The 26,324-nt window shown below is 49.8% G+C and overlaps 1 protein-coding gene across 1 annotated transcript in view; it reads right to left on the reverse strand.

The window, feature by feature from the left end:
- Positions 1 to 26,324, reverse strand: part of LOC140390099 (antigen peptide transporter 1-like) — a 79,445-nt gene that overhangs the window by 45,241 nt on the left and 7,880 nt on the right. The window contains exons 2-6 of the mRNA XM_072475005.1: positions 22,743 to 23,276; positions 21,782 to 21,896; positions 19,585 to 19,715; positions 17,408 to 17,613; positions 9,736 to 9,933 (exon numbers count right to left, since the gene is read on the reverse strand). Coding sequence (XP_072331106.1) covers positions 9,736 to 9,933; positions 17,408 to 17,613; positions 19,585 to 19,715; positions 21,782 to 21,896; positions 22,743 to 23,247 — 1,155 coding nt within the window. The 5' untranslated portion in view covers positions 23,248 to 23,276. The remainder of the gene's footprint in view (positions 1 to 9,735; positions 9,934 to 17,407; positions 17,614 to 19,584; positions 19,716 to 21,781; positions 21,897 to 22,742; positions 23,277 to 26,324) is intronic.

Consider the following 26,324-nt stretch of genomic DNA (forward strand, 5'->3'; position numbering starts at 1 on the left):
ATCACACCCTCACTCCTCAATCACACCCTCACTCCGCAATCACACCCTCACTCCTCAATCATACCCTCACTCCTCAATCACACCCTCACTCCGCAATCACACCCTCACTCCTCAATCACAATCTCACTCCTCAATCACACCCTCACTCCTCAATCACACCCTCACTCCCCAATCACACCCTCAATGCCCAATCACACCCTCACTCTCAAATCATACCCGCACTCCTCAATCACATGCTCACTCCTCAATCACAACTTCACTCTTCAATCACACCCTCACTCCCCAATCACACCCTCACACCTCAATCACACCCTCACTCCTCAATCACAACGTAATTCCTGAATCACACCTCACTCCCCAATCACACTCCACTCACTAATCTCACACTCACTCCCCAATCCACGATCACTCCCTCATCACACCCTCACCCCAATCACACCCTCACACCCCAATCACCCGCTCACTCCCCAATCACACCATCACTCCTCAATCACATCCTCACTCCTCAATCACACCCACACTCTTCACTCACACCCTCACTCTCAAATCATACCCTCACTCCTTAATCACACACTCACTGCCCAATCACACCCTCACTCTCAAATCATACCCTCACTCCTCAATCACATGCTCACTCCTCAATCACACCCTCACTCCTCCATCACACTCCACTCACTAATCTCACCCTCACTCCTCAATGACACCCTCACTTCTCAATCACAATCTCACTCCTCGACCACACCCTCACTTTTCAATCACACCCTCAATCCCCAATCTCACCCTCACTCCCCAATCCACGACCACTCCCTCGTCACACCCTCACCCCAATCACACCCTCACACCCCAATAACACCCTCACTCTGCAATCACATCATCACTCCTCAATCACACCCTCACTTCCCAATCACAACCTCACCCCAATCACACCCTCACACCCCAATAACACCCTCACTCTGCAATCACACCCTCATTCCTCAATCACACCCTCACTCCCCAATCACAGTCCATTCCCCAACCACACCCTCACTCCTCAGTCACACCCTCACTCCCCAATCACACCCTCACTCCTGAATCACAACCTCACCCTCGAATCACATCCTCACTCCCCAATCACACCCTCACTCTCCAATCACACCCTCACGCCTCAATTACATCCTCACTCCTCAATCCCACCCTCACTCTCCAATCACACCCTCATACCTCAATTACATCCTCACTCCTCAATCACACCCTCACTCCTCAATCACACCCTCACTCCTCAATCACACCCTCACTCCTCAAACACACCCTCACTCCTCAATCACACCCTCACTCCTCAATCACACCCTCACTCCTCAAACACACCCTCACTCCTCAATCACACTCTCATTCCCCAATCACACTCTCACTCCCCAATCACACCCTCACTCCCCAATCACACCCTCACTCCTCAATCACACCCTCACTCCTCAATCACACCCTCACTCTCCAATCACACCCTCACGCCTCAATCACACCCTCACGCCTCAATCACACCCTCACTCTCCAATCACACTCTCACTCCTCAATCACACCCTCACTCCTCAATCACACCCTCGCTCTCCAATCACACCCTAATACCTCAATTACATCCTCACTCCTCAATCACACCTCACTCCTCAATCACACCCTCACTCTCCAGTCACATCCTCACTCCCCAATCACACCCTCACTCTCCAATCACACCCTCACTCCTGAATCACAACCTCACCCTCGAATCACATCCTCACTCCCCAATCACACCCTCACTCTCCAATCACACCCTCACGCCTCAATTACATCCTCAATCCTCAATCCCACCCTCACTCTCCAATCACACCCTCATACCTCAATTACATCCTCACTCCTCAATCACACCCTCACTCCTCAATCACACCCTCACTCCTCAATCACACCCTCACTCCTCAAACACACCCTCACTCCTCAATCACACCCTCACTCCTCAATCACACCCTCACTCCTCAAACACACCCTCACTCCTCAATCACACTCTCATTCCCCAATCACACTCTCACTCCCCAATCACACCCTCACTCCTCAATCACACCCTCACTCCTCAATCACACCCTCACTCCTCAATCACACCCTCACTCTCCAATCACACCCTCACTCCTCAATCACACCCTCACTCTCCAATCACACCCTCACTCCTCAATCACACCCTCACTCCTCAATCACACCCTCACTCTCCAATCACACCCTGACTCTTCAATCACACCCTCATACCTCAATTACATCCTCACTCCTCAATCACACCCTCACTCCTCAATCACACCCTCACTCTCCAATCACACCCTCACTCCTCAATCACACCCTCACTCTCCAATCACACCCTCACTCCCCAATCACACCCTCACTCCCCAATCCCACCCTCACTCCTCAATCACACCCTCACTCCCCAATCACACCTCACTCCTCAATCACACCCTCACTCTCCAATCACACCCTCACTCCCCAATCACACCCTCACTCCCCAATCCCACCCTCACTCCTCAATCACACCCTCACTCCCCAATCACACCTCACTCCTCAATCACACCCTCACTCTCCAATCACACCCTCACTCCTCAATCACACCCTCACTCCTCAATCACACCCTCACTCTCCAATCACACCCTCATACCTCAATTACATCCTCACTCCTCAATCACACCTCACTCCTCAATTACACCATCACTCCCCAATCCCAACCTCACTCCTCAATCACACCCTCACTCTCCAATCACATCCTCACTCTCCAATCACACCCTCACTCCCCAATCACACCCTCACTCCCCAATCCCACCCTCACTCCTCAATCACACCCTCACTCCCCAATCACACCTCACTCCTCAATCACACCCTCACTCTCCAATCACACCCTCACTCCTCAATCACACCCTCACTCCTCAATCACACCCTCACTCTCCAATCACACCCTCATACCTCAATTACATCCTCACTCCTCAATCACACCTCACTCCTCAATAACACCATCACTCCCCAATCCCACCCTCACTCCTCAATCACTCTCACTCCTCAATAACACCCTCACTCCTCAATCACACCCTCACTCCGCAATCACACCCTCACTCCTCAATCACACCCTCACTCCGCAATCACACCCTCACGCCTCAATCACACCCTCACTCCTCAACCACACCCTCACTCCTCAATCACACTCTCACTCCTCAATCACACCCTCACTCCTCAACCACACCCTCACTCCTCAATCACACTCTCACTCCACAATCACACCCTCACTCCTCAATCACACCCTCACTCCCCAAACACACCCTCACTCCCCAGTCACACCCTCACTCCTCAATCACACCCTCACTCCCCAATCACACCCTCACTCCCCAATCGCAACCTCACTCCCCAATCACACCCTCACTCCCCAATCACACCCTCATTCCCCAGTCACACCCTCACTTCCCAATCACACCCTCACTCCCCAATCACACCCTCATTCTCCAATCACACCCTCACTCCCCAATCACACCCTCACTCCCCAATCACACCCTCACTCTCCAATCACACCCACATTACCCAATCACACCCTCACTCCTCAATCACACCCTCACTCCTCAATCACACCCTCACACCCCAAACACGCCCTCACTCCCCAACCACACCGTCACTCCTCAATCACACCCTCACTCCTCAATAACACCCTCACTCCGCAATAACACCCTCACTCCTCAATCACACCCTCACTCCTCAATCACACCCTCACTCCTCAATCACACCATCACTCCTCAATCACACCCTCACTCCACAATCACACCCTCACTCCCCAATCACACCCTCACTCTTCAATCACACCCTCACTCTTCAATCACACCCTCACTCCTCAATCACACCATCACTCCTCAATCACACCCTCACTCCGCAATCACACCCTCACTCCCCAATCACACCCTCACTCCTCAATCCCACCCTCACTCCTCAATCACACCCTCACTCCTCAATCACACCCTCACTCCGCAATGACACCCTCACTCCTCAATCACACCCTCACTCCTCAATCACACCCTCACTCCTCAATCACACTCTCACTGCTCAATCACACACTCACTCCTCAATCACACCCTCACTCCGCAATCACACCCTCACTCCTCAATCACTCTCACTCCTCAATAACACCCTCACTCCTCAATCACACCCTCACTCCGCAATCACGCCCTCACTCCTCAATCACACACTCACTCCTCAATCACATCCTCACTCCCCAATCACACCCTCACTCCTCAATCACACCCTCACTCCGCAATCACACCCTCACTCCGCAATCACACCCTCACTCCTCAATAACACCCTCACTCCGCAATCACACCCTCACTCCTCAATCACAATCTCACTCCTCAATCACACCCTAACTCCTCAATAACACCCTCACTCCTCAATCACACCCTCACTCCCCAATCACACCCTCACTCCTCATTAACACCCTCACTCCTCAATCACACTCTCACTCCTCAATCACACCCTCACTCCTCAATCACACCCTCACTCCGCAATCGCACCCTCGCTCCCCAATAATACCCACACTCAATCGCACCACACTCCTCAATCACACCCTCACTCCTCAATAACACCCTCACTCCTGAATCACACTCTCACTCCTCAATCACACCCTCACTCCTCAATCACACCCTCATTCCTCAATAACACCCTCACTCCTCAATCACACCCTCACTCCCCAATCACACCCTCACTGCCCAATCACACCCTCATTCTCAAATCATACCCTCACTCCTCAATCACACCCACACTCGTCAATCACACCCTCACTCCTCAAGCACACACTCACTCCTCAATCACACTCTCACTCCTCAGCCACACCCTCACTTCTCAATCACACCCACACTCCTCATTCACACCCTCACTCCTCAATCCTACAAACTCCCCAATCACACCCTCACTCCCCAATCACACTCTCACTCCTCAATCACACCCTCAATCCTCAATCACACTCTCACTCCTCAACCACACCCTCACTCCTCAATCACACCCACACTCCTCATTCACACCCTCACTCCTCAATCACACCCTCACTCCTCAATCACACCCTCACTCCTCAATCGCGCTCTCACTCCTCAATCACACCCTCACTCCTCAATCACACTCTCACTTCTCATTCACACCCTCACTCCTCAATCATACAAACTCCCCAATCACACCCTCACTCGCCAATCACACCCTCACTCCTCAATCACACCCACACACCTCAATCACACCCTCACTCCTCAATCACACTCTCACTCCTCAACCACACCCTCACTCCTCAATCACATGCTCATTCCTCAATCACACTCTCACTCCTAAATCACACCCTCACTCCTCAATCACACCCTCACTCCGCAATCACACCCTCACTCCTCAATCATACCCTCACTCCTCAATCACACCCTCACTCCGCAATCACACCCTCACTCCTCAATCACAATCTCACTCCTCAATCACACCCTCACTCCTCAATCACACCCTCACTCCCCAATCACACCCTCAATGCCCAATCACACCCTCACTCTCAAATCATACCCGCACTCCTCAATCACATGCTCACTCCTCAATCACAACTTCACTCTTCAATCACACCCTCACTCCCCAATCACACCCTCACACCTCAATCACACCCTCACTCCTCAATCACAACGTCATTCCTGAATCACACCTCACTCCCCAATCACACTCCACTCACTAATCTCACACTCACTCCCCAATCCACGATCACTCCCTCATCACACCCTCACCCCAATCACACCCTCACACCCCAATCACCCGCTCACTCCCCAATCACACCATCACTCCTGAATCACACCCTCACTCCTCAATCACACCTACACTCTTCACTCACACCCTCACTCTCAAATCATACCCTCACTCCTTAATCACACCCTCACTGCCCAATCACACCCTCACTCTCAAATCATACCCTCACTCCTCAATCACATGCTCACTCCTCAATCACACCCTCACTCCTCCATCACACTCCACTCACTAATCTCACCCTCACTCCTCAATGACACCCTCACTTCTCAATCACAATCTCACTCCTCGACCACACCCTCACTTTTCAATCACACCCTCACTCCCCAATCTCACCCTCACTCCCCAATCCACGACCACTCCCTCGTCACACCCTCACCCCAATCACACCCTCACACCCCAATAACAACCTCACTCTGCAATCACACCCTCATTCCTCAATCACACCCTCACTCCCCAATCACAGTCCATTCCCCAACCACACCCTCACTCCTCAGTCACACCCTCACTCCCCAATCACACCCTCACTCCTGAATCACAACCTCACCCTCGAATCACATCCTCACTCCCCAATCACACCCTCACTCTCCAATCACACCCTCACGCCTCAATTACATCCTCACTCCTCAATCCCACCCTCACTCTCCAATCACACCCTCATACCTCAATTACATCCTCACTCCTCAATCACACCCTCACTCCTCAATCACACCCTCACTCCTCAATCACACCCTCACTCCTCAAACACACCCTCACTCCTCAATCACACCCTCACTCCTCAATCACACCCTCACTCCTCAAACACACCCTCACTCCTCAATCACACTCTCATTCCCCAATCACACTCTCACTCCCCAATCACACCCTCACTCCCCAATCACACCCTCACTCCTCAATCACACCCTCACTCCTCAATCACACCCTCACTCTCCATCACACCCTCACGCCTCAATCACACCCTCACGCCTCAATCACACCCTCACTCTCCAATCACACTCTCACTCCTCAATCACACCCTCACTCCTCAATCACACCCTCGCTCTCCAATCACACCCTAATACCTCAATTACATCCTCACTCCTCAATCACACCTCACTCCTCAATCACACCCTCACTCTCCAGTCACATCCTCACTCCCCAATCACACCCTCACTCTCCAATCACACCCTCACTCCTGAATCACAACCTCACCCTCGAATCACATCCTCACTCCCCAATCACACCCTCACTCTCCAATCACACCCTCACGCCTCAATTACATCCTCACTCCTCAATCCCACCCTCACTCTCCAATCACACCCTCATACCTCAATTACATCCTCACTCCTCAATCACACCCTCACTCCTCAATCACACCCTCACTCCTCAATCACACCCTCACTCCTCAATCACACCCTCACTCCTCAATCACACCCTCACTCCTCAATCACACCCTCACTCCTCAATCACACCCTCACTCCTCAATCACACCCTCACTCCTCAATCACACCCTCACTCCTCAATCACACCCTCACTCCTCAATCACAGCCTCACTCCTCAATCACACCCTCACTCCTCAATCACACACTCACTCCTCAATCACACACTCACTCCTCAATCACACACTCACTCTCCAATCACACCCTCACTGCCCAATCACACTCTAATTCCCCAATCACACTCTCACTCCCCTATCACACCCTCACTCCCCAATCACACACTCACTCCTCAATCACACCCTCACTCCTCAATCACACACTCACTCCTCAATCACACCCTCACTCCTCAATCACACCCTCACTCCTCAATCACACCCTCACTCTCCAATCACACTCTCACTCCTCAATCACACCCTCACTCTCCAATCACACCCTCACTCCTCAATCACACCCTCACTCTCCAATCACACCCTCACTCCTCAATCACACCCTCACTCCTCAATCACACCCTCACTCTCCAATCACACCCTCATACCTCAATTACATCCTCACTCCTCAATCACACCTCACTCCTCAATCACACCCTCACTCTCCAATCACACCCTCACTCTTCAATCACACCCTCATACCTCAATTACATCCTCACTCCTCAATCACACCCTCACTCCTCAATCACACCCTCACTCTCCAATCACACCCTCACTCCTCAATCACACCCTCACTCTCCAATCACACCCTCACTCCCCAATCACACCCTCACTCCCCAATCCCACCCTCACTCCTCAATCACACCCTCACTCCCCAATCACACCTCACTCCTCAATCACACCCTCACTCTCCAATCACACCCTCACTCCCCAATCACACCCTCACTCCCCAATCCCACCCTCACTCCTCAATCACACCCTCACTCCCCAATCACACCTTACTCCTCAATCACACCCTCACTCTCCAATCACACCCTCACTCCTCAATCACACCCTCACTCCTCAATCACACCCTCACTCTCCAATCACACCCTCATACCTCAATTACATCCTCACTCCTCAATCACACCTCACTCCTCAATAACACCATCACTCCCCAATCCCAACCTCACTCCTCAATCACACCCTCACTCTCCAATCACATCCTCACTCTCCAATCACACCCTCACTCCCCAATCACACCCTCACTCCCCAATCCCACCCTCACTCCTCAATCACACCCTCACTCCCGAATCACACCTCACTCCTCAATCACACCCTCACTCTCCAATCACACCCTCACTCCTCAATCACACCCTCACTCCTCAATCACACCCTCACTCTCCAATCACACCCTCACTCTCCAATCACACCCTCATACCTCAATTACATCCTCACTCCTCAATCACACCTCACTCCTCAATAACACCATCACTCCCCAATCCCACCCTCACTCCTCAAACACACTCACTCCTCAATCATACCCTCACTCCTCAATTACACATCACTCATAATCACACCCTCTCTCCTCAATCACCCCTAACTCCCCAATCACACCCTCGCTCAGCAATCACAACATCACTCCTCAATCACCCCCTCACCCCCCAATCACACCCTCACTCCCCAATCACACTCTCACTCCTCAATCACACCCTCACTCCTCAATCACACCCACACACTTCACTCACACCCTCACTCTCCAATCACAGCCTCACTCCTCAATCACACCCTCACTCCCCAATCACACCCTCACTCCTCAATGACACCCTCACTCCTCAATCACACCCTCACTCCTCAATCACACCCTCACTCCCCAATCTCACCCTCACTGCTCAATCACAAACTCACTCCTCAATCACACCCTCACTCCCCAATCATACCCTCACTCCTCAATCACACCCTCACTCCTCAATCACACCCACACTCTTCACTCACACCCTCACTCTCCAATCATAGCCTCACTCCTCAATCACACACTCACTCCCCAATCACACTCTCACTCCTCATTCACAAACTCACACCTCAATCACACCTTCAGTCATCAATCACACCCTCACTTCCCAATCCCACCCTCACTCCCCACGCCCTCACTCCCCACACCCTCACTACTCAATCACACCCTCAATCCCCAATCACAGCCTCACTTCTCAATCACACCCTCAATCCCCAATCACCCCCTCACTTCTCAATCACACCCTCACTCCTCAATCGCACCCTCACTCCTCAATCACATTCTCACTCACTAATTACACCCTCAATCCTCAAACACATCCTCACTCCCTAATCACACCCTCACCCCTCAATCACACCCTCACTCCTCAATCACACCCTCATTCCTCAATCGCACCCTCACTCCTCAATGACATCCTCACTCCCTAATCACACCCTCACTCCCGAATAACACCCTCACTCCCCATCACACCCTCACTCCCCATCACACCCTCACTCCCCACTCACACCCACACTCATAACGGGTTTGTCAAAGGCCCACATCACCCTTGTGATTGAACCACCCTCATCCTCCCAGCCTCGCAGTGAGCTCCACAACCCACCCAAGATGGAGGAGCGTGGTCACTTACACTGTTCGTCCACATGAAACCAGCGTAGGCTGCAGCCTCCTTCTTATTGAGTCGGTAGGTATCCTCCAGACGATCTCCATAGCGACGAGACTCCCCATCCTCATTCGCAAAGCTCCGCACTGTCTTCATGGAAGAGAAGGTTTCCACAGCAACATCGTTAGCCTTCGCGAGAGACTCCTGAACCTTGGCGGAGAGTTTCTGTCAAACAAAATACAAAGGAAGGTCAGAGACCCTCACACAGTGACAGATACCATCACACAGGAACAGGGACCCTCACACAGGGACAGAGACCCTCACACAGGGACAGAGGCCTCCACACAGGGACAGATACCCTCACACAGGGACAGGGACCATCACACAGGGACAGGGACCCTCACACAGAGACAGGGACCCTCACACAGTGACAGATACCCTCACACAGGGACAGGGACCCTCACACAGTGACAGATACCCTCACACAGGGACAGGGATGCTCACACAGGGGCAGAGACCCTCACACAAGGACAGAGACCCTCAGACAGGGACGGTGACCCTCACACAGGGACAGATACCCTCACACAGAGACAGAGACCCTCACACAGGGACAGAGGCTTCCACACAGGGACAGTGACTCTCACACAGGGACAGAGACACTCACATAGGGATAGAGTCCCTCACACAGGGACAGAAATCCTCAAACAGCGACAGAGACCCTCAAACAAGGACAGAGATCCTCAAACAGAGACAGAGACCTTCAAACAGGGACAGAGACCCTCAAACAGGGACAGAGACCCTCAAACAGGGACAGAGACCCTCAAACAGGGATAGGGACCAGTCTAAAAGTTAATGAGCCTCTTACAGTAAGAAGTCTCACAAGACCAGATTAAGTCCAAAAGGTTTATTTGAAATCACAAGCTTTCGGAGCGCTGCTCCTTCATCATAATATATGTGGGAGAGACACAATTGCAAGATAATTACAGATTGGAATGTAAGAATGGTTGGAACGTGAGTCTTTACAGGTAAACAATCTTTACAAGAACAGATAGTGGCTGGGATTCTCCGACCCTGCGACTGGTCGGAGAATCCTCAGGGAGAGGCGCGAATCCCGCCCCGATGCGAGCTTCCCTATTCTCCGCCGCCGTTTTCGGGCGCCCGCGGGATTCCCGCCACTCCGGTCGGGGGCCTACCAAACTCGGCGCCGGGCCCGTGTAGGGCTCCGCAATATTGCCCGGGCCCAGTGCGGAGAAGGGAACCCCCGCGCATGCACGGAAATACGGGGCCGTTCTGCGCATGCGCTAACTCACTTCGGCACCGGCTGGAGCTGCGGGAACCACTCCGGCATCAAGCTATCCCCCTAGAATGGGGAGAATTCCTCACTTTCGGGGGCCATTGGTGCCGGAGTGGTTGGCGTCGGTTTTCACGCCAGCCTGGGGACATAGCCCCATTATTAGAGAATCCGGCCCAGTGTGAGGGATAATCACAAGTGATTGAGGTGTGAATTGTCTCAAGTCAGCATAATGAGTTGGATTCTGCAAACTCAGACAGCATGGTGGGAGTTACATGTAATGTGACATGAACCCGAGATCCCGTCCTCATGCGTGTGGAACTTGGCTACCAGTTTCTGCTCAGCGATTCTGTGTTGCCGTGTGTCTTGAAGGCTACCTTGGAGAATGTTTACCCGAAGATCGGAGGCTGAATGTCCTTGACTGCTGAAGTGTTCCCTGACTGGAAAGCAACACTCCTTTTTTAAAAAATAATAATTTATTGAGGTATTTGAAAATTTTTATAACAGTAACATAAACAATGACATCAACATGGTAAAATAAACATTTCCCCCCCCAGCCCAATCTTTACACACCTCAACCACATAACAACAATGCTCCCCCCCGATCTTTGGAATACTGTATGCTGACATTTTAATTTTCCCCGAGAAAGTCGACGAACGGCTGCCGCCTCCGGGTGAACCCGAACATTGACCCTCTTAAGGCGAACTTTATTTTCTCGAGACTGAGAAACCCAGCCATGTCACTAACCCAGGTCTCTACACTCGGGGGCTTCGTGTCCCTCCACATTAACAGGATCGTCTCCGGGCTACCAGGGGGGCAAAGGCCAGGATGTCGGCCTCTTTTGCCCCCGAATTTCCGGATCTTCCGACACTCCAAAAATCGCTACCTCCGGACTCGGCACCAACAGTGTTTTTAGCACCGTGGACATTGCCTCAGCAAAATCCTGCCAAAACCCTCTAAGCTTCGGGCATGCCCAAAACATGTGGACATGATTTGCTGGGCTTCCCGTGCACCTCACACACCTATCCTCAACCCCGAAAAACCTGCTCATCCTAGCCGCTGTCATGTGTGCCCGGTAGACTACCTTAAATTGTATCAGGCTAAGCCTCGTGCACGATGAGGAGGTATTAACCCTGCTTAGGGCATCCGCCCATAGTCCCGCCTCGATCTCTCCTCCTACCTCGTCCTCCCACTTGCCCTTAAGCTCCTCCACCGGAGTTTCCTCTCCCTCCGAAAGCACCTGGTAAATATCCGATACCTTCCCCTCCCCCACCCAGGTACTGGAAACTACTCTGTCCTGTATCCCCGTGGCAGCAGCAGTGGAAAGGCCGGCACTTCTCAGGAAGTCACACACCTGCAAATACCTAAAACCATTCTCTGCCGGCAATTTAAATTTATCCTCCAAAGCTTTCAAGCTGGGAAAGCTCCCGTCTATAAATCCTTCCAATTCCTGCCCTCTGCCAACTCCGGAACCCGCCATCTAGCCTACCTGGTACAAACCTGTGGTTGTTATAAATCGGGGTCCAAACCGATGCTCCCTCCACTGTCTTATATCTCCTCCATTGCTCCCAGATTCTCAGAGCCGCCACTACCACCGGACTTGTGGAGTATCGGGCCGGCGAGAACGGCAGCGGTGCCGTTACCAATGCTCCCAGACTGGTGTCTTCACATGACGCCGCCTCCATCCGCTCCCCTGCCAACCCCTCCTCCACTACCCACTCCCTAATCATGGCTATATTAGCCGCCCAGTAGTAATTGCAGAAGTTCAGCAGCGCCAACCCACCCTCCCCCCGACTGCGCTCCAGCAACACTTTCTTCACTCGCGGGGTTTTACTCGCCCACATTAAGCCCAAAATAATCATATTCACCCGCTTGAAAAAGGCCTTAGGAATTAATATGGGGAGCCACTGAAAGACAAACAGAAAGCTGGGGAGGACCATCATTTTCACGGTCTGTACCCTCCCCGCCAGTGATAACGGGAGCATGTCCCATCTCTTAAAGTCCCCTTCCATTTGCTCTACCAACCGGGATAGGTTTAACTTGTGCAGTGCCTCCCATTCCCGGGCCACCTGGATTCCCAGATATCGAAAGCTCTTCCCTACCATTCTAAGCAGCAGCTCTCCCAGTTTCTTCTCCTGTCCTCTTGCCTGGATTGCGAACATCTCGCTTTTCCCCATGTTTCAACTTATACCCCGAAAAATTGCCAAATTCCCCCAGGATTTGCATTACTTCCCCCATCCCCTCCAACGGGTCCAAAATGTACAAGAGCAGTTCATCTGCGTAAAGCGAGACCCGGTGCTCCACCCCCCCCCCTCCCCCGAAGCAGCCCTTTCCAGTTCCTAGAAGCTCTTAACGCCATGGCCAATGGCTCTATGGCCAGAGCAAACAGTAACGGGGAGAGTGGGCACTCTTGCCTCGTCCCTCGGTGTAGTTTAAAATACCCCAACCTCAGCTGGTTTGTACACTCACTACTGGTGCCTGATAGAGCAACCGCACCCAGTCAATAAAGCCCTCAGCAAACCCAAACCTTCCAGCGCCTCCCACAGGTAATTCCACTCCACCTGATCAAAAGCCTTCTCCACATCCATCGCTACCACCACCTCCGCCTCCTCTCCTTCTGAGGGCATCATAATAACATTTAGAAGCCTTCGAACATTGGCTTTGAGTTACCTGCCCTTAACAAATCCCGTCTGGTCTTTCCCTATCACCCCGGGACACAGTCCTCTATCCTTGTGGTCAGTATCTTAGCCATCAGTTTGGCATCCACATTCAGTAGAGAAATCGGCCTGTATGACCCGCATTGCTCCGGATCCTTCTCCTGTTTCAGGATCAATTAAATCGAGGTCTGCAACATTGATGGGGGGAGGACTCCCTTCTCTCTTGCTTCGCTAAATGTCCTCACCAACAATGGGCTCAATATCTCTGAAAACTTCTTATAGAATTCCATCGGGTAGCCATCAGGCCCCGAGGCCTTGTCCGACTGCAAGCCCTCCAGCCCCTTGATTATTTCCTCAATCTCAATTGGGGCACCCAGCCCCTCCACCAGGTCCTCCTCCACCCTCGGGAACCTCAACTGATCCAGAAACTGCCTCATCCCCTCCACCCCAACTGGGGATTCCGACTCATATAATTTACTACAAAAGTCCTTAAACACCTTGTTCACCCCCGCTGGGTCCAGGACAGTATTACCGTCTCTACTCTTTACTTTACCTATCTCCCTGGCCACCTCTCTTTTTCCAAGAAGGTGCGCCAACATTCTCATAGATCACCCCCTTGCCTTCCTCAACTGTTCCACTGCTTTCCCTGTGGTCAACAGCCCAAACTCCACCTGTAACCTCCGCCGCTCCCTCAGTAGCCCCGTATCCGGGGCCTCCGAGTATCTCCTGTCCATCTGGAGTATCTCTTCCACTAACCTATCCCTCTCAGCACGTTCCACCTTTTCTCTGTGGGCCCATATCGAGATTAATTCCCCTCTGACCACTGCCTTCAAAGATTCCATAACCGTCGCTGCAGAGACCTCTGCCGTATCATTTGTTTCCAGGTAGTTCTGGATGGACGTGTTAACCCGCCCACAGATCGCTTCATCCGCTAGCAACCCCACATCCAGTCTCCACAGTGGGTGTTGCCCTCTCTCCACACTAACCCGTAGATCCACCCAATGCAGGGCATGGGCCGACACTGCGATTGCCAAAACTCAGTATCCACCACCCCTGGTATTCGCGCCCTGCTCAGAACAAAAAAGTCGATGCGAGAGTATAACTTGTGGACATGTGAAAAAAAGGAAGACTCCTTCGTCCTCGGCCATGCAAACCTCCATTGGTCTACTCCCCCCATCTGTTCCATAAAACCCTTCAATTCCTTTGCCGCAGCCGGCCTCCTCCCTGACCTGGATTTTGACCGGTCCAATTCCAGATCAATGACTACTGAAGTCCCCTCCCATGATCAGGTTATGTGACTTTAAGTCTGGGATCTTACCTAACATCCGCCTCATAAATTCCACGTCGTCCCAATTCGGAGCATATATGTTCACAAGTACCACTCGCACCCCCTCCAGCTTCCCACCCACCATTATGAGAATTGTCTGACACGATTCTCCCTGCCTCGAGTGCCACTCGTTTGTTGATCAAGATCGCTACCCCCTGATCTTTGAGCCCAGCCCTGAGTGGAATACTTGGCTGACCCACCCCTTTCTCAATCTTGTCTGGTCTATAACCTTTAGGTGTGTCTCTTGGTGCATTGCCACATCTGCCTTCAGCCTCCTCAAATGCGCAAACACGCGAGCCCTCTTGAGTGGCCCATTCAGTCTTCTAACGTTCCATGTGATCAGCCTGGACGGGGGGCTTCCAGCCTCCCCCCCCCACCCCCCCCCCCCCCACCCACCCCCCTGCCGACTAGCCATCACACTTTTTAGGCCAGCCTCTAGCTTGCGCCCTCCGCTTCCTCGAGTCCCCACTCGGGCAGTCGCTGTTCCCGACCTCCCATTTCTCTCCTAGAAACAGTTCCTCCTCTGTCAGCAAAGCAGCTCCCTCCCTTACCCCTCAGCAACAACTCTAGAAACCCAACCCCCCAAGTCAAGCTACAGCTTAACATCTGCTCACCCTCCACTGCACTTCCGAGAGCCAGCTGACCCATGCTGACTCGGTAGCTCCCGCCCCTGGCACCAAGCAGCCTGTCTCCCTATTGTTTTCTCTTCTCTCCCCCCCACATGAATAAACATTCCAAAAGCATCACATTCCCCAGTAAACAAATATCAGAAAAAACCGAGAAGAAACAGTCACTTTAGAAAAATAGTCACCCAAAAAGCAGAACCTAATTCAAAGCCCATCCTCCCTCTAACAAGGTCACTGCAAGATAAAGCGACCTTTAACCATCCATACAGCCCATTATTTTACATAGAACTACTTAAATTTATACAATCCAGCACCACAAATCGCCGCCACAGTACTTCTCCAAGGCTTAAGTGTCTTTTAATTCACCTCCAGCGTCATTTCGTTAATAAAGGTCCATACTTCGTCTGCCGTTTCAAAGTAGAAGTCCCGTTCCTCATGTGTGACCCACAGACATGCTGGGTACAACATCACAAACTTCACCCCCTTCTTAAAGAGGGTCGTTTTTGCCCGATTCTTGGCCAAATCTGCTCCCAGGTCCTGATAGATGCGCATCTCACAGTTCTCCCACTTGCTGCTCCGTTCTTTCTTGGCCCACCGCAAAACGTGTTCCTTGTCCATGAAACGGTGAAAACGTACCACCATGGCCCTCGGTGGCTCGTTCGCTCTGGGCTTCCTCGCGAGGGCTCTGTGCGCTCTGTCCAATTCCAGGGGCCGAGGAAACGCCCCAGCCCCCATCAACCTCTCCAACATGTCCGTCACATAGGCCCTCGCATCCGATCCCTCCCTGCCTTCAGGGAGGCCGACAATTCAGAGATTCTGCCTCCTGGACCTATTCTCTAGGTCCTCCAGCTTCACCTGCATTCTTTTCTGCCGGTCGTTCATCATCCACACCTTGCTTTCCAGCACGGTTATATACTCCTCGTGCTCGGACAACTAATTTTCCACCTCCTGGATCGCTCTCCCGTGGGTTTCCTGATTCTGAACCACTTGATCAATCGAAGCCTTAATCGGGTCCAGCGTGTCCTTCTTCAGCTTGGCGAAGCAATCCTCGAAAAACTTCACCAGCTGCTCCGTCGACCACTGTGCCGTCTCCCCGCACCCTTGCCCTCCGCCATGCTGTCCCGTGTTACCAGCTCTGCTCGCGTCTCCCTTATAGGACTTTGTCGTCTCACACGGCCGCGTCTGGTCCAATTCTCCAGACACCGGAGGGGGGTTGCCCCTTACTGTCGCACTCTTCGCCGATTTATCTCATACACTGGAGGGGGGTTGCCCCTTACTGTCGCACTCTTCGCCGATTTATCTCATAAAATCAAAAAAAAACGGGGGAAAAAATTCCAAAAGTCCATTACAGGCGGGAGCTATCAAATGTGCGACCTACTTTTCCATGGCCGCCACCGGAAGACCCGAAAGGTACACTCCTGCCTGGTGATTGTTACACTGTTTGTACCTGTAAAGGCTTGTTTACATGTAAAGACTCACATTAATCTGCAATTATCTTGCAATTGTGTCTCTCCTATATTTTCTGTGATTGTGAATCTAGCTCCACTTCACCTGATGAAGGGACAGCACTCTGAAAGTTTGTCATTTCAAATAAACCTGTTGGACTTTAACCTGGCGTTGTAAGACTTCTTACTGTGCTCACCCCAGTCCAACGGTAGCATCTCCACATTGAGCTTATTACAGACACTAATGGATATCATATAGTGATCACTCGGTGCTGAGTCTGATGCTATACACAATTGTAGAGAGTAGTTATTTGGGGATGAGAGAGAGTGAACAGTAAGATAACGAATGTACCTGATAATACTTTCCGGTGTACTTGGGGATGATGCTGATGACGAACATGCCGATGAGGGTCAACAAGGTGAGTTTGAAGGACAGGTTGACCATGAACGCCAGCAGGAAGACAGCCCTCATCAGATACCACATCAGCAGACTCAACCTCTCTGTCAATGATTCACTCATCGTGTTCGTATCCGTGGTAATACGGGATGTGATGTCACCTAGGCAACACACGGAGAGGTATCGTTACCAGAGAACCAATTTGTAGACCTTTTCTACCATTCCTAAAGTAAGAATTATTATCTACGCCCATTGCAAATTGTGCACCAATCCCTGAACTGAACCTGATCGACTGTCCTTTCAAAATTACCAATAATCTCCACGGTTGATTCTGTACTGAGTTGCTGTGGCTCACAGTTATGCTACCATTACTATCTACCTCTTACTCACTCTCTCTCTCTGATCATGGGGCGGCACGGTGGCACAGTGCTTAGCACTGCTGCTTCACAGATCGAGGGAGTTGGGTTCAATTCCAGCCTTGGAGACTGTCTGTGTGGAAATTGCATGTTCTCCCCGTGTCTGCGTGGGTTTCCTCCGGGTGCTCCGGTTTCCTCCCACAGTCCAAAGAAGTGCAGGTTAGGTTGTTTGGCCGTGTTGAATTGCCCTTAGTGTTCAATAGGTTAGGTGGGTTACTGGGTTACGCAGATGGGGTGGAGGTGTGGGGTTAAGTAGGGTGCTCTTTCCAAGGGCCCATGCAGACTCGATGGGCCAAATGCCCTCCTTCTGCACTGCAAATTCTATGATTCTATGATCATTGTCTCCCCCACTCCTCTCTCCCTTTCATCACTCTCCATGGCTTCATCTATCCATCTCTCTGGTCAGTGTCTCTTTCAGTGTCTCTCTCTATCCATCTCTCTGGTCAGTGTCTCACGTGGTATCTCTCTCCATCCGTCTCTCTGGTCAGTGTCTCTTTCAGTGTCTCTCTCTATCCATCTCTCTGGTCAGTGTCTCATGTGGTATCTCTCTCCATTCATCTCTCTGGTCAGGGTCTCTCTCAGTATCTCTCTCTCTATCCATTTCTGTCTGGTCAGTGTCGCTCTCTCTCTCTATCCATCTCTCTCTGGTCAGGTTCTCTATCAATTTCTCTCTCTCTATCCATTTCTGTCTGGTCAGTGTCTCTCTTGTTATCTCTCTCTCTCTATCCATCTTTCTCTGGTCAGTGTCTTTCGTGGTATCTCTCTCTCTATTCACCTCTCTGGTCAGGGTCTCTATCAGTATCTCTCTATCTATCTATCCATCTCTCTCTGGTCAGGGTCTCTCTCAGTGTCTCTCTCTCTCGATTCATCTCTTTCTGGTCAGTGTCTTTCTTGGTATCTCTCTCTCTCTATCAATCTCTCTCTGGTCAGTCGCTCTCTCAGTATCTCTCTCTTGCTCTATCCATCTCTTTCTGGTCAGTCTCTCTCTCAGTATCTCTCTCTCTCTCTCTCTATCCATCTCTCCTGGCCAGTCTCTCTCTCAGTATCTCTCTCTCTTGCTCTATCCATCTCTCTCTGGTCAGTGTCTCTCTCTCAGTATCTCTCTCTTGCTCTATCCATCTCTCTCTGGTCAGTCTCTCTCTCAGTATCTCTGTCTTGCTCTATCCATCTCTTTCTGGTCAGTCTCTCTCTCAGTATCTCTGTCTTGCTCTATCCATCTCTCTCTGGTCAGTCTCTCTCTCAGTATCTCTCTCTTGTTCTATCCATCTCTCTCTGGTCAGTGTCTCTCACTGGATTTCTCTCTCTATCCATCTCTCTCTAGTCAGTGTCTCTCTTGGTATCTCTCTCTCTTGCTATCTCTTTCTGGTTACTATCTCTCTGTACCTCTCTTCTCTCCCTATGTATCTCTCTCTAGTCACTGCATCTCTCTATCACTCTTTCTCTCTCTATATATACCTATATATATATTGCTCTTGTCATCACCCCTTAAAGGGGAGAACCCTTTATCTTTCTCTCCCTATCCCTCTCTTTCGTCACTGTCTCTTCATCCCTGTCTCTGGTCATGATCTGTCTCTCATCATTCTCACTGTCTATCTGCTTCTCTCTCCTTCCCTCACTCTCCCTGCTCACTCTCTGTTTATGCCTGTCATTAACTGTGTCTCCATCTCTACCTGACTCTCACTCCCCCAGTCTCTGTGGCGAAGACACTCCCCTTACCGGTATGTACAGTGTCGAAGAAGGCAATGTCCTGCCGTACCACAGACCGAAACACAGATGTCTGAATACGAGTGTGGATCCCGGTCATTGTAACATTGTAGACACAGTCACATATAAACTCCGTCAAAGCACTGTGTGACACACAGAAACAGGAATCGCCAGGTTAATACACACTGCAATGTATGAGAAACATGAATCACTGGAGATACAATCACTGCACTATGTAAGAAACAGGAATCACTGGAGATACAATCAATGCACTGTGTGAGAAACAGGGAACTCTGGAGATACAATCACTGCACTGTGTGAGAAACAGGGATTACTGGAGATACAATCAATGCACTGTGTGAGAAACAGGGATCACTGGAGATACAATCAATGCACTGTGTGAGAAACAGGGATCACTGGAGATACAATCAATGCACTGTTTAAGAAACAGGCATCACGGGAGACATTATCACTGCCCTGTTTAAGAAACATGAATCACTGGAGATACAATCATTGCACTGTGTGAGAAACAGGGATCACTGGAGATACAATCACAGCACTGTGTGAGAAACAGGGATCACTGGAGATACAATCAATGCACTGTGTGCGAAACAGGGATCACTGGAGATACAATCAATGCACTGTGTGAGAAACAGGAATCAGTGGAGATACAATCAATGCACTGTGTGAGAAACAGGAATCACGGGAGATACAATCACTGCACTGTTTAAGAAACAGGCATCACGGGAGACATTATCACTGCCCTGTTTAAGAAACATGAATCACTGGAGATACAATCATTGCACTGTGTGAGAAACAGGGATCACTGGAGATACAATCACAGCACTGTGTGAGAAACAGGGATCACTGGAGATACAATCAATGCACTGTGTGAGAAACAGGGATCACTGGAGATACAATCAATGCACTGTGTGAGAAACAGGAATCAGTGGAGATACAATCAATGCACTGTGTGAGAAACAGGAATCACGGGAGATACAATCACTGCACTGTTTAAGAAACAGGAATCACGGGAGACACAATCACTGCCCTGTTTAAGAAACATGAATCACTGGAGATACAATCATTGCACTGTGTGAGAAACAGGAATCACTGGAGATACAGTCATTGCACTGTGTGAGAAACAGGAATCACTGGAGATACAATCAATGCACTGTGTGAGAAACAGGGAACTCTGGAGATACAATCACTGCACTGTGTGAGAAACAGGGATCACTGGAGATACAATCACAGCACTGTGTGAGAAACAGGGATCACTGGAGATACAATCACAGCACTGTGTGAGAAACAGGGATCACTGGAGATACAATCAATGCACTGTGTGAGAAACAGGAATCACGGGAGACACAATCACTGCCCTGTTTAAGAAACATGAATCACTGGAGATACAATCATTGCACTGTGTAAAAAACAGGAATAAGTGATACAATCACTGCACTGTTTAAGAAACAGAAATCACTGTGGGACAATCATTATACTGTGTAAAAACAGAAATCATTGTCGATACAATCACTGCATTGTGTGAAAACAGAAGTCACCAGAGATATAATCACTGCACTGTGTGAAAAACAGGAATCACTGGAGATACAATCACTGCACTGTCTGAGAAGCGGAAAACGTTGGAGATACATTCACTGCGCTGTGTCAGAAACAGGACTCACTGGAGATACAATCACTGCACTGTGTGAGAAACAGAAGTCACTGGAGATACAATCACTGCAATGTTTGAGAAACAGGAATCACTGGAGATACAATGACTGTACTGTTTGAGAAACAGAAGTCACCGGAGATACAATCACTGCACTGTGTGAGAAACAGAAGTCACTGGAGATACAATCACTGCACTGTGTGAGAAACAGAAGCCACTGGAGATACAATCACTGCACTGTTTGAGAAACAGAAGTCACCGGAGATACAATCACTGCACTGTGTGAGAAATAGGAATCACTGGAGATACAATCACTGCACTGTTTGAGAAACAGAAGTCACCGGAGATACAATCACTGCACTGTGTGAGAAATAGGAATCACTGGAGATACAATCACTGCACTGTGTGAAAAACAGGAATCACTGGAGTTACAATCATTACAGGGAAGAGTATCTGTTTCTATCCCTGTATCCCACTGCAGTGAGTTGACCGTTGCTGCAACGTTAACCATGTTAAGCTGCACAGTAGCATTCTGCGTACCTGCCACTGGTGATGAGGGACATGATGATGATGGATCTGGTGAATGCTGATGGATTCTCTTTATTCATCACCCAATCTGTCATCCGTCCGGTGTAATAGGGTATCGCCATCTCCCCTGCGAACATGTGAAGCAAAAGCCTCATCAATCATCAGCAATTAGTGACAATTCAAAGAGCCTCCATTATCAGTGGCATTTATCATCCATCCCAAATTGCCCCTTGAGAAGGTGGTGGTGAGTTGCCTTCTTGAACTGCTGCAGTCCTTGAGGTGTAGGTACACCCACTGTGCTGTTAGGGAGAGAGTTCCAGGATTTGACTCAGTGCCAGTGAAGGAACAGCGATACATTTCCAAGTCAGGGTGGTGAGTGACTTGGAGGGGAACCTCCAGGTGGTGGGGTTCCCAGGTATCTGCTGCTCTTGTCCTATATGGTAGTGGCCATGGGTTTGGAAGGTGCTGCCCTAAGGAACCTTGGTGAGTTACTGCAGTGCATCTTGTAGATGGTACACAGCTGCCACTGTTCATTGATGGTGAAAGAAGTGAATGTGGAAAGAGTAACAATCAAGTGAGTTCTTTTGTCCTGGATGGTGTGGTTGTAAGCTTTTCTTGGGGTCAACTGTGACAGTGAGGATGTCAACAGTCCATTACAGCTTCAGAGAACTGCCTACCAGAGGGATAGAGTCAATGGTTGAAGGGATGTTAACTTGCCATCCCAGTTCCCCTGCCTCCCTCGAGCCACCTCCTCATCACTTGACCCTTGACCCCTACATCATCCTTTGATCATCTTCCAAACCCCCACCCACCCCGTCCATTGCCCACACTTCACCTCCTGACCCAGCATCTTCCTTCTCCTAAACCCCTCCAGCGCTGTCCACCTCAAAATCCCCAGCCTCCACCTAACGCTCCCTAAACCCATATCCACCGTCGCCCGATGCCCAGTCAGCGATGCCAGTGTCGGCCTTACCCAGTGATGACAGGACCACAAAGACGGCCACCAGGAGGAACCGACCAATGTCCGGTTTCATGTAGGACAGCAGCCTGCCCAGGGTGGCCCCTGATCCTGCCTCGTCCGCTGTGTCCCGGTCCGGGAGGACGTGCCGGCACAGGAGGAAGACCAGGCCTGTGGTGGCATAGTTGAGGGCCAGCGTGCTCCAGTTATGTGGCCCGTACAGGAGTTCGCCCGACGGAAGCTGAACGACCGTCGCCAGGCTGACGTATACTGGAGTGAGCAGACAGGAGATAGCCAGCATCCAGTACAAGTCCCTCCACTGCAGCCAGCTCGGGAGCCTAGATGCGCACTGCGGCAAGGCTTGAAGTGAGGCATGTAGCAGGCACAACCGTAGCAGAGATATGAACCAGAGAGCAAGCACAGGCTCACACAGGCACCAGTGGTGTAGGCCTAGGCTCAGGATCCAGGTAGCAGTAACATCCAGCAGTGGTAAATAGATCAGAGGATTGGATTCTGTCATCTTTACTCCAGCAGTTTGACCCTGGGAATCTGAAATACGAAGCAAAACCCAGGTTAATTATTGTGCCTGAAAGTAAGACTGAGATTAAATACTGTCACTGAGGATTTAACCCGGGTTAAATACTGTCACTAGGGATGTAACCGGGGTTAAATACTGTCACTGAGGATTTAACCCGGGTTAAATACTGTCACTGAGGATTTAACCCGGGTTAAATACTGTCACTAGGGATGTAACCGGGGTTAAATACTGTCACTGAGGATTTAACCCGGGTTAAATACTGTCACTGAGGATTTAACCCGGGTTAAATACTGTCACTAGGGATGTAACCGGGGTTAAATACTGTCACTGAGGATTTAACCTGGGTTAAATCCTGTCACTAGGGATGTAACCCGGGTTAAATACTGTCACTGAGGATTTAACCCGGGTTAAATACTGTCACTAGGGATGTAAACTGGGTTAAATACTGTCACTGAGGATGTAACCCGGGTTAAATACTGTCACTGAGGATTTAACCCGGGTTAAATACTGTCACTAGGGATCTAAACTGGGTTAAATACTGTCACTAGGGATGTAACCGGGGTTAAATACTGTCACTAGGGATGTAACCGGGGTTAAATACTGTCACTAGAGATCTAAACTGGGTTAAATACTGTCACTAGGGATGTAACCCGGGTTAAATACTGTCACTAGGGATGTAACCGGGGTTAAATACTGTCACTGAGGATTTAACCTGGGTTAAATACTGTCACTAGGGATGTAACCGGGGTTAAATACTGTCACTGAGGATTTAACCCGGGTTAAATACTGTCACTGGGATGTAACCGGGGTTAAATACTGTCACTGAGGATTTAACCCGGGTTAAATACTGTCACTAGGGATGTAACCTGTGTTAAATACTGTCACTGAGGATTTAACCCCGGTTAAATACTGTCACTAGGGATCTAAACTGGGTTAAATACTGTCACTGAGAATTTAAGCCGTTTAGATACCGTCACTTTGGATTTAACCTGGGTTAAATAATGTTGCTGAGGATTTAACCTGGGTTAGATACTGTTACTGAGGATTTAACACAGGTTAAATACTGGTCCTGAGGATTTGACCCTAGTTAAATCCTGGTTATAAGCTTTTAACCTGGGTTTAATACTGTCACCGAGGATTAAATACCGTGACTGAGGATTTAACCCAGGTTCCATCTGTCACTGGGGTTCATCCCAGGTAAAATAATGGTACTGAGGATTTAACCTGGATTTAATACCATTACTGTGGATTTAACCTGGATTTAATGTCGTTACTGAGGATTTAAACCAGGTTTAATAATAATCTGTAATAGTTTCACAAGTAGACTTACATTAACACTGCAATGACGTTTCTGTAAATATCCCCTAGTTGCCATTCTGGCACCTGTTTGGGTACACAGAGGGAGAATTCAGAATGTCCAATTCACCTAACAAGCACGTCTTTGGGGACTTGTGGGAGGAAACCAGAGCGTCCGGAGGAAACCCACGCAGACACTTGGAAAACGTGCAGGTTCCACACAGACAGTGACCCAAGCCGGGAATTGAACCTGGGACTCTGGAGCTGTGAAGCAACAGTGCTTACAGTGCTACTGTGCTGCCCAAACTGTTACTGAGGATTTAACCCGGGTTAAATACTGTCACTGAGAATTTAACGTGGATTAAATATTGTTACTCAGAATTTAACTTGGGTTAAATTCAGTCACTGAGGATTTAACGCAAGTTAAATACTGTTACTGAGAATTTAACATGGGTTCAATTCTGTCACTAAGGATTTAATCCGGGTTAAATACCGTTACTGAGGATTTAACCTGGGTTATGTCTAGAATATGCCACTGGTTTAACTTGGGTTATGTCTGGAACTTTGCTGTAAAATTCAAAATCAATTAAAAACCCAGAAACTGTCAACATGTGGCAGAATCGGTGTCACCTCAATGAACCATCTTCACAACTGAGGAAACTTTGTGCTGTTGTAAACTAGCGAAAGTGGGGAGGCAGCAGGGAGGACAAATAGGAAAGTTGGTTATAGGGACTGAGGCAGAGAGATTAATGATGAAAGATTCTCAGTACAAAAACCAGAAGGATTGGAAATGAGTGTGGTAAAGAAAAGCACACAATATGTGCAGATGAGGTATGAATTTTTTTAATTGTTTTTTTTGAAAAATTTAGATTACCCAATTCATTTTTTTCCAATTAAGGGGCAATTTAGCGTGGCCAATCCACCTAGCCTGCACATCTTTGGGTTGTGGGGGCAAAACCCACGCAAACATGGGGAGAATGTGCAAACCCCACACGGACAGTGACCCAGAGCCGGGATCAAACCTGGGATCTCGGCGCCGTGAGGCAGCAGTGCTACTCACTGCGCCACTGTGCTGCCCGAGATGAGGTATGAATATCTGGATAGCTGCGGCTGAATATAAAGAGGAAGGAATAAATAAACAACCAAAAATACAGACCAATGTGGGGGCAAAGATTATGATCTAAAATTATAAACATGTGAATTAGGAGCAGGAATAGGCCCCTCGGCCCCTCGAGCATGCTCCACCATTCAATAAGATCATGGCTGATCTGATTGTAACCTCAACCCCACATTCCTGCTGACCCCCCCGATAACCTTTCACCCCATTGTTAATAAAGAATCTATCTCGCTCTGACTTAAAAATATTCAAAGATTCTGCTTCCACTGCCTTTTGAGGAAGCGAGTACCAGAGACTAAAGACACTCAGAGAGAAAAATTCTCCTCAGCTCTGTCTTGTATGGACAACCCCTTATTTCTAAACAGATTCTCCCACAAGAGGAAACAACCTCTCCACATCCACCCTGTCAATATCCCTCAGGATGTTAAAGGTTTCGATCAAGTTGCCTCTTGCTCTTCTAAGCTCCAGTAGATACAAACCAACCATTCCTCACAAAAACTCCAAGTCCCCTGGGCCAGATGGGATATATCCTAGGATTCTTTGGGAGACAAGAGATGAGATTGCAGAGCCTTTGGCTTTGATCTTTGGGTCCACATTGTCCACGGGGATAGTGCCAGAGGACTGGAGAGTGGCGAATGTTGTTCCT

This window comes from Scyliorhinus torazame, chromosome 14, assembly GCF_047496885.1.
Source record: "Scyliorhinus torazame isolate Kashiwa2021f chromosome 14, sScyTor2.1, whole genome shotgun sequence".
NCBI lineage: Eukaryota > Metazoa > Chordata > Chondrichthyes > Carcharhiniformes > Scyliorhinidae > Scyliorhinus > Scyliorhinus torazame.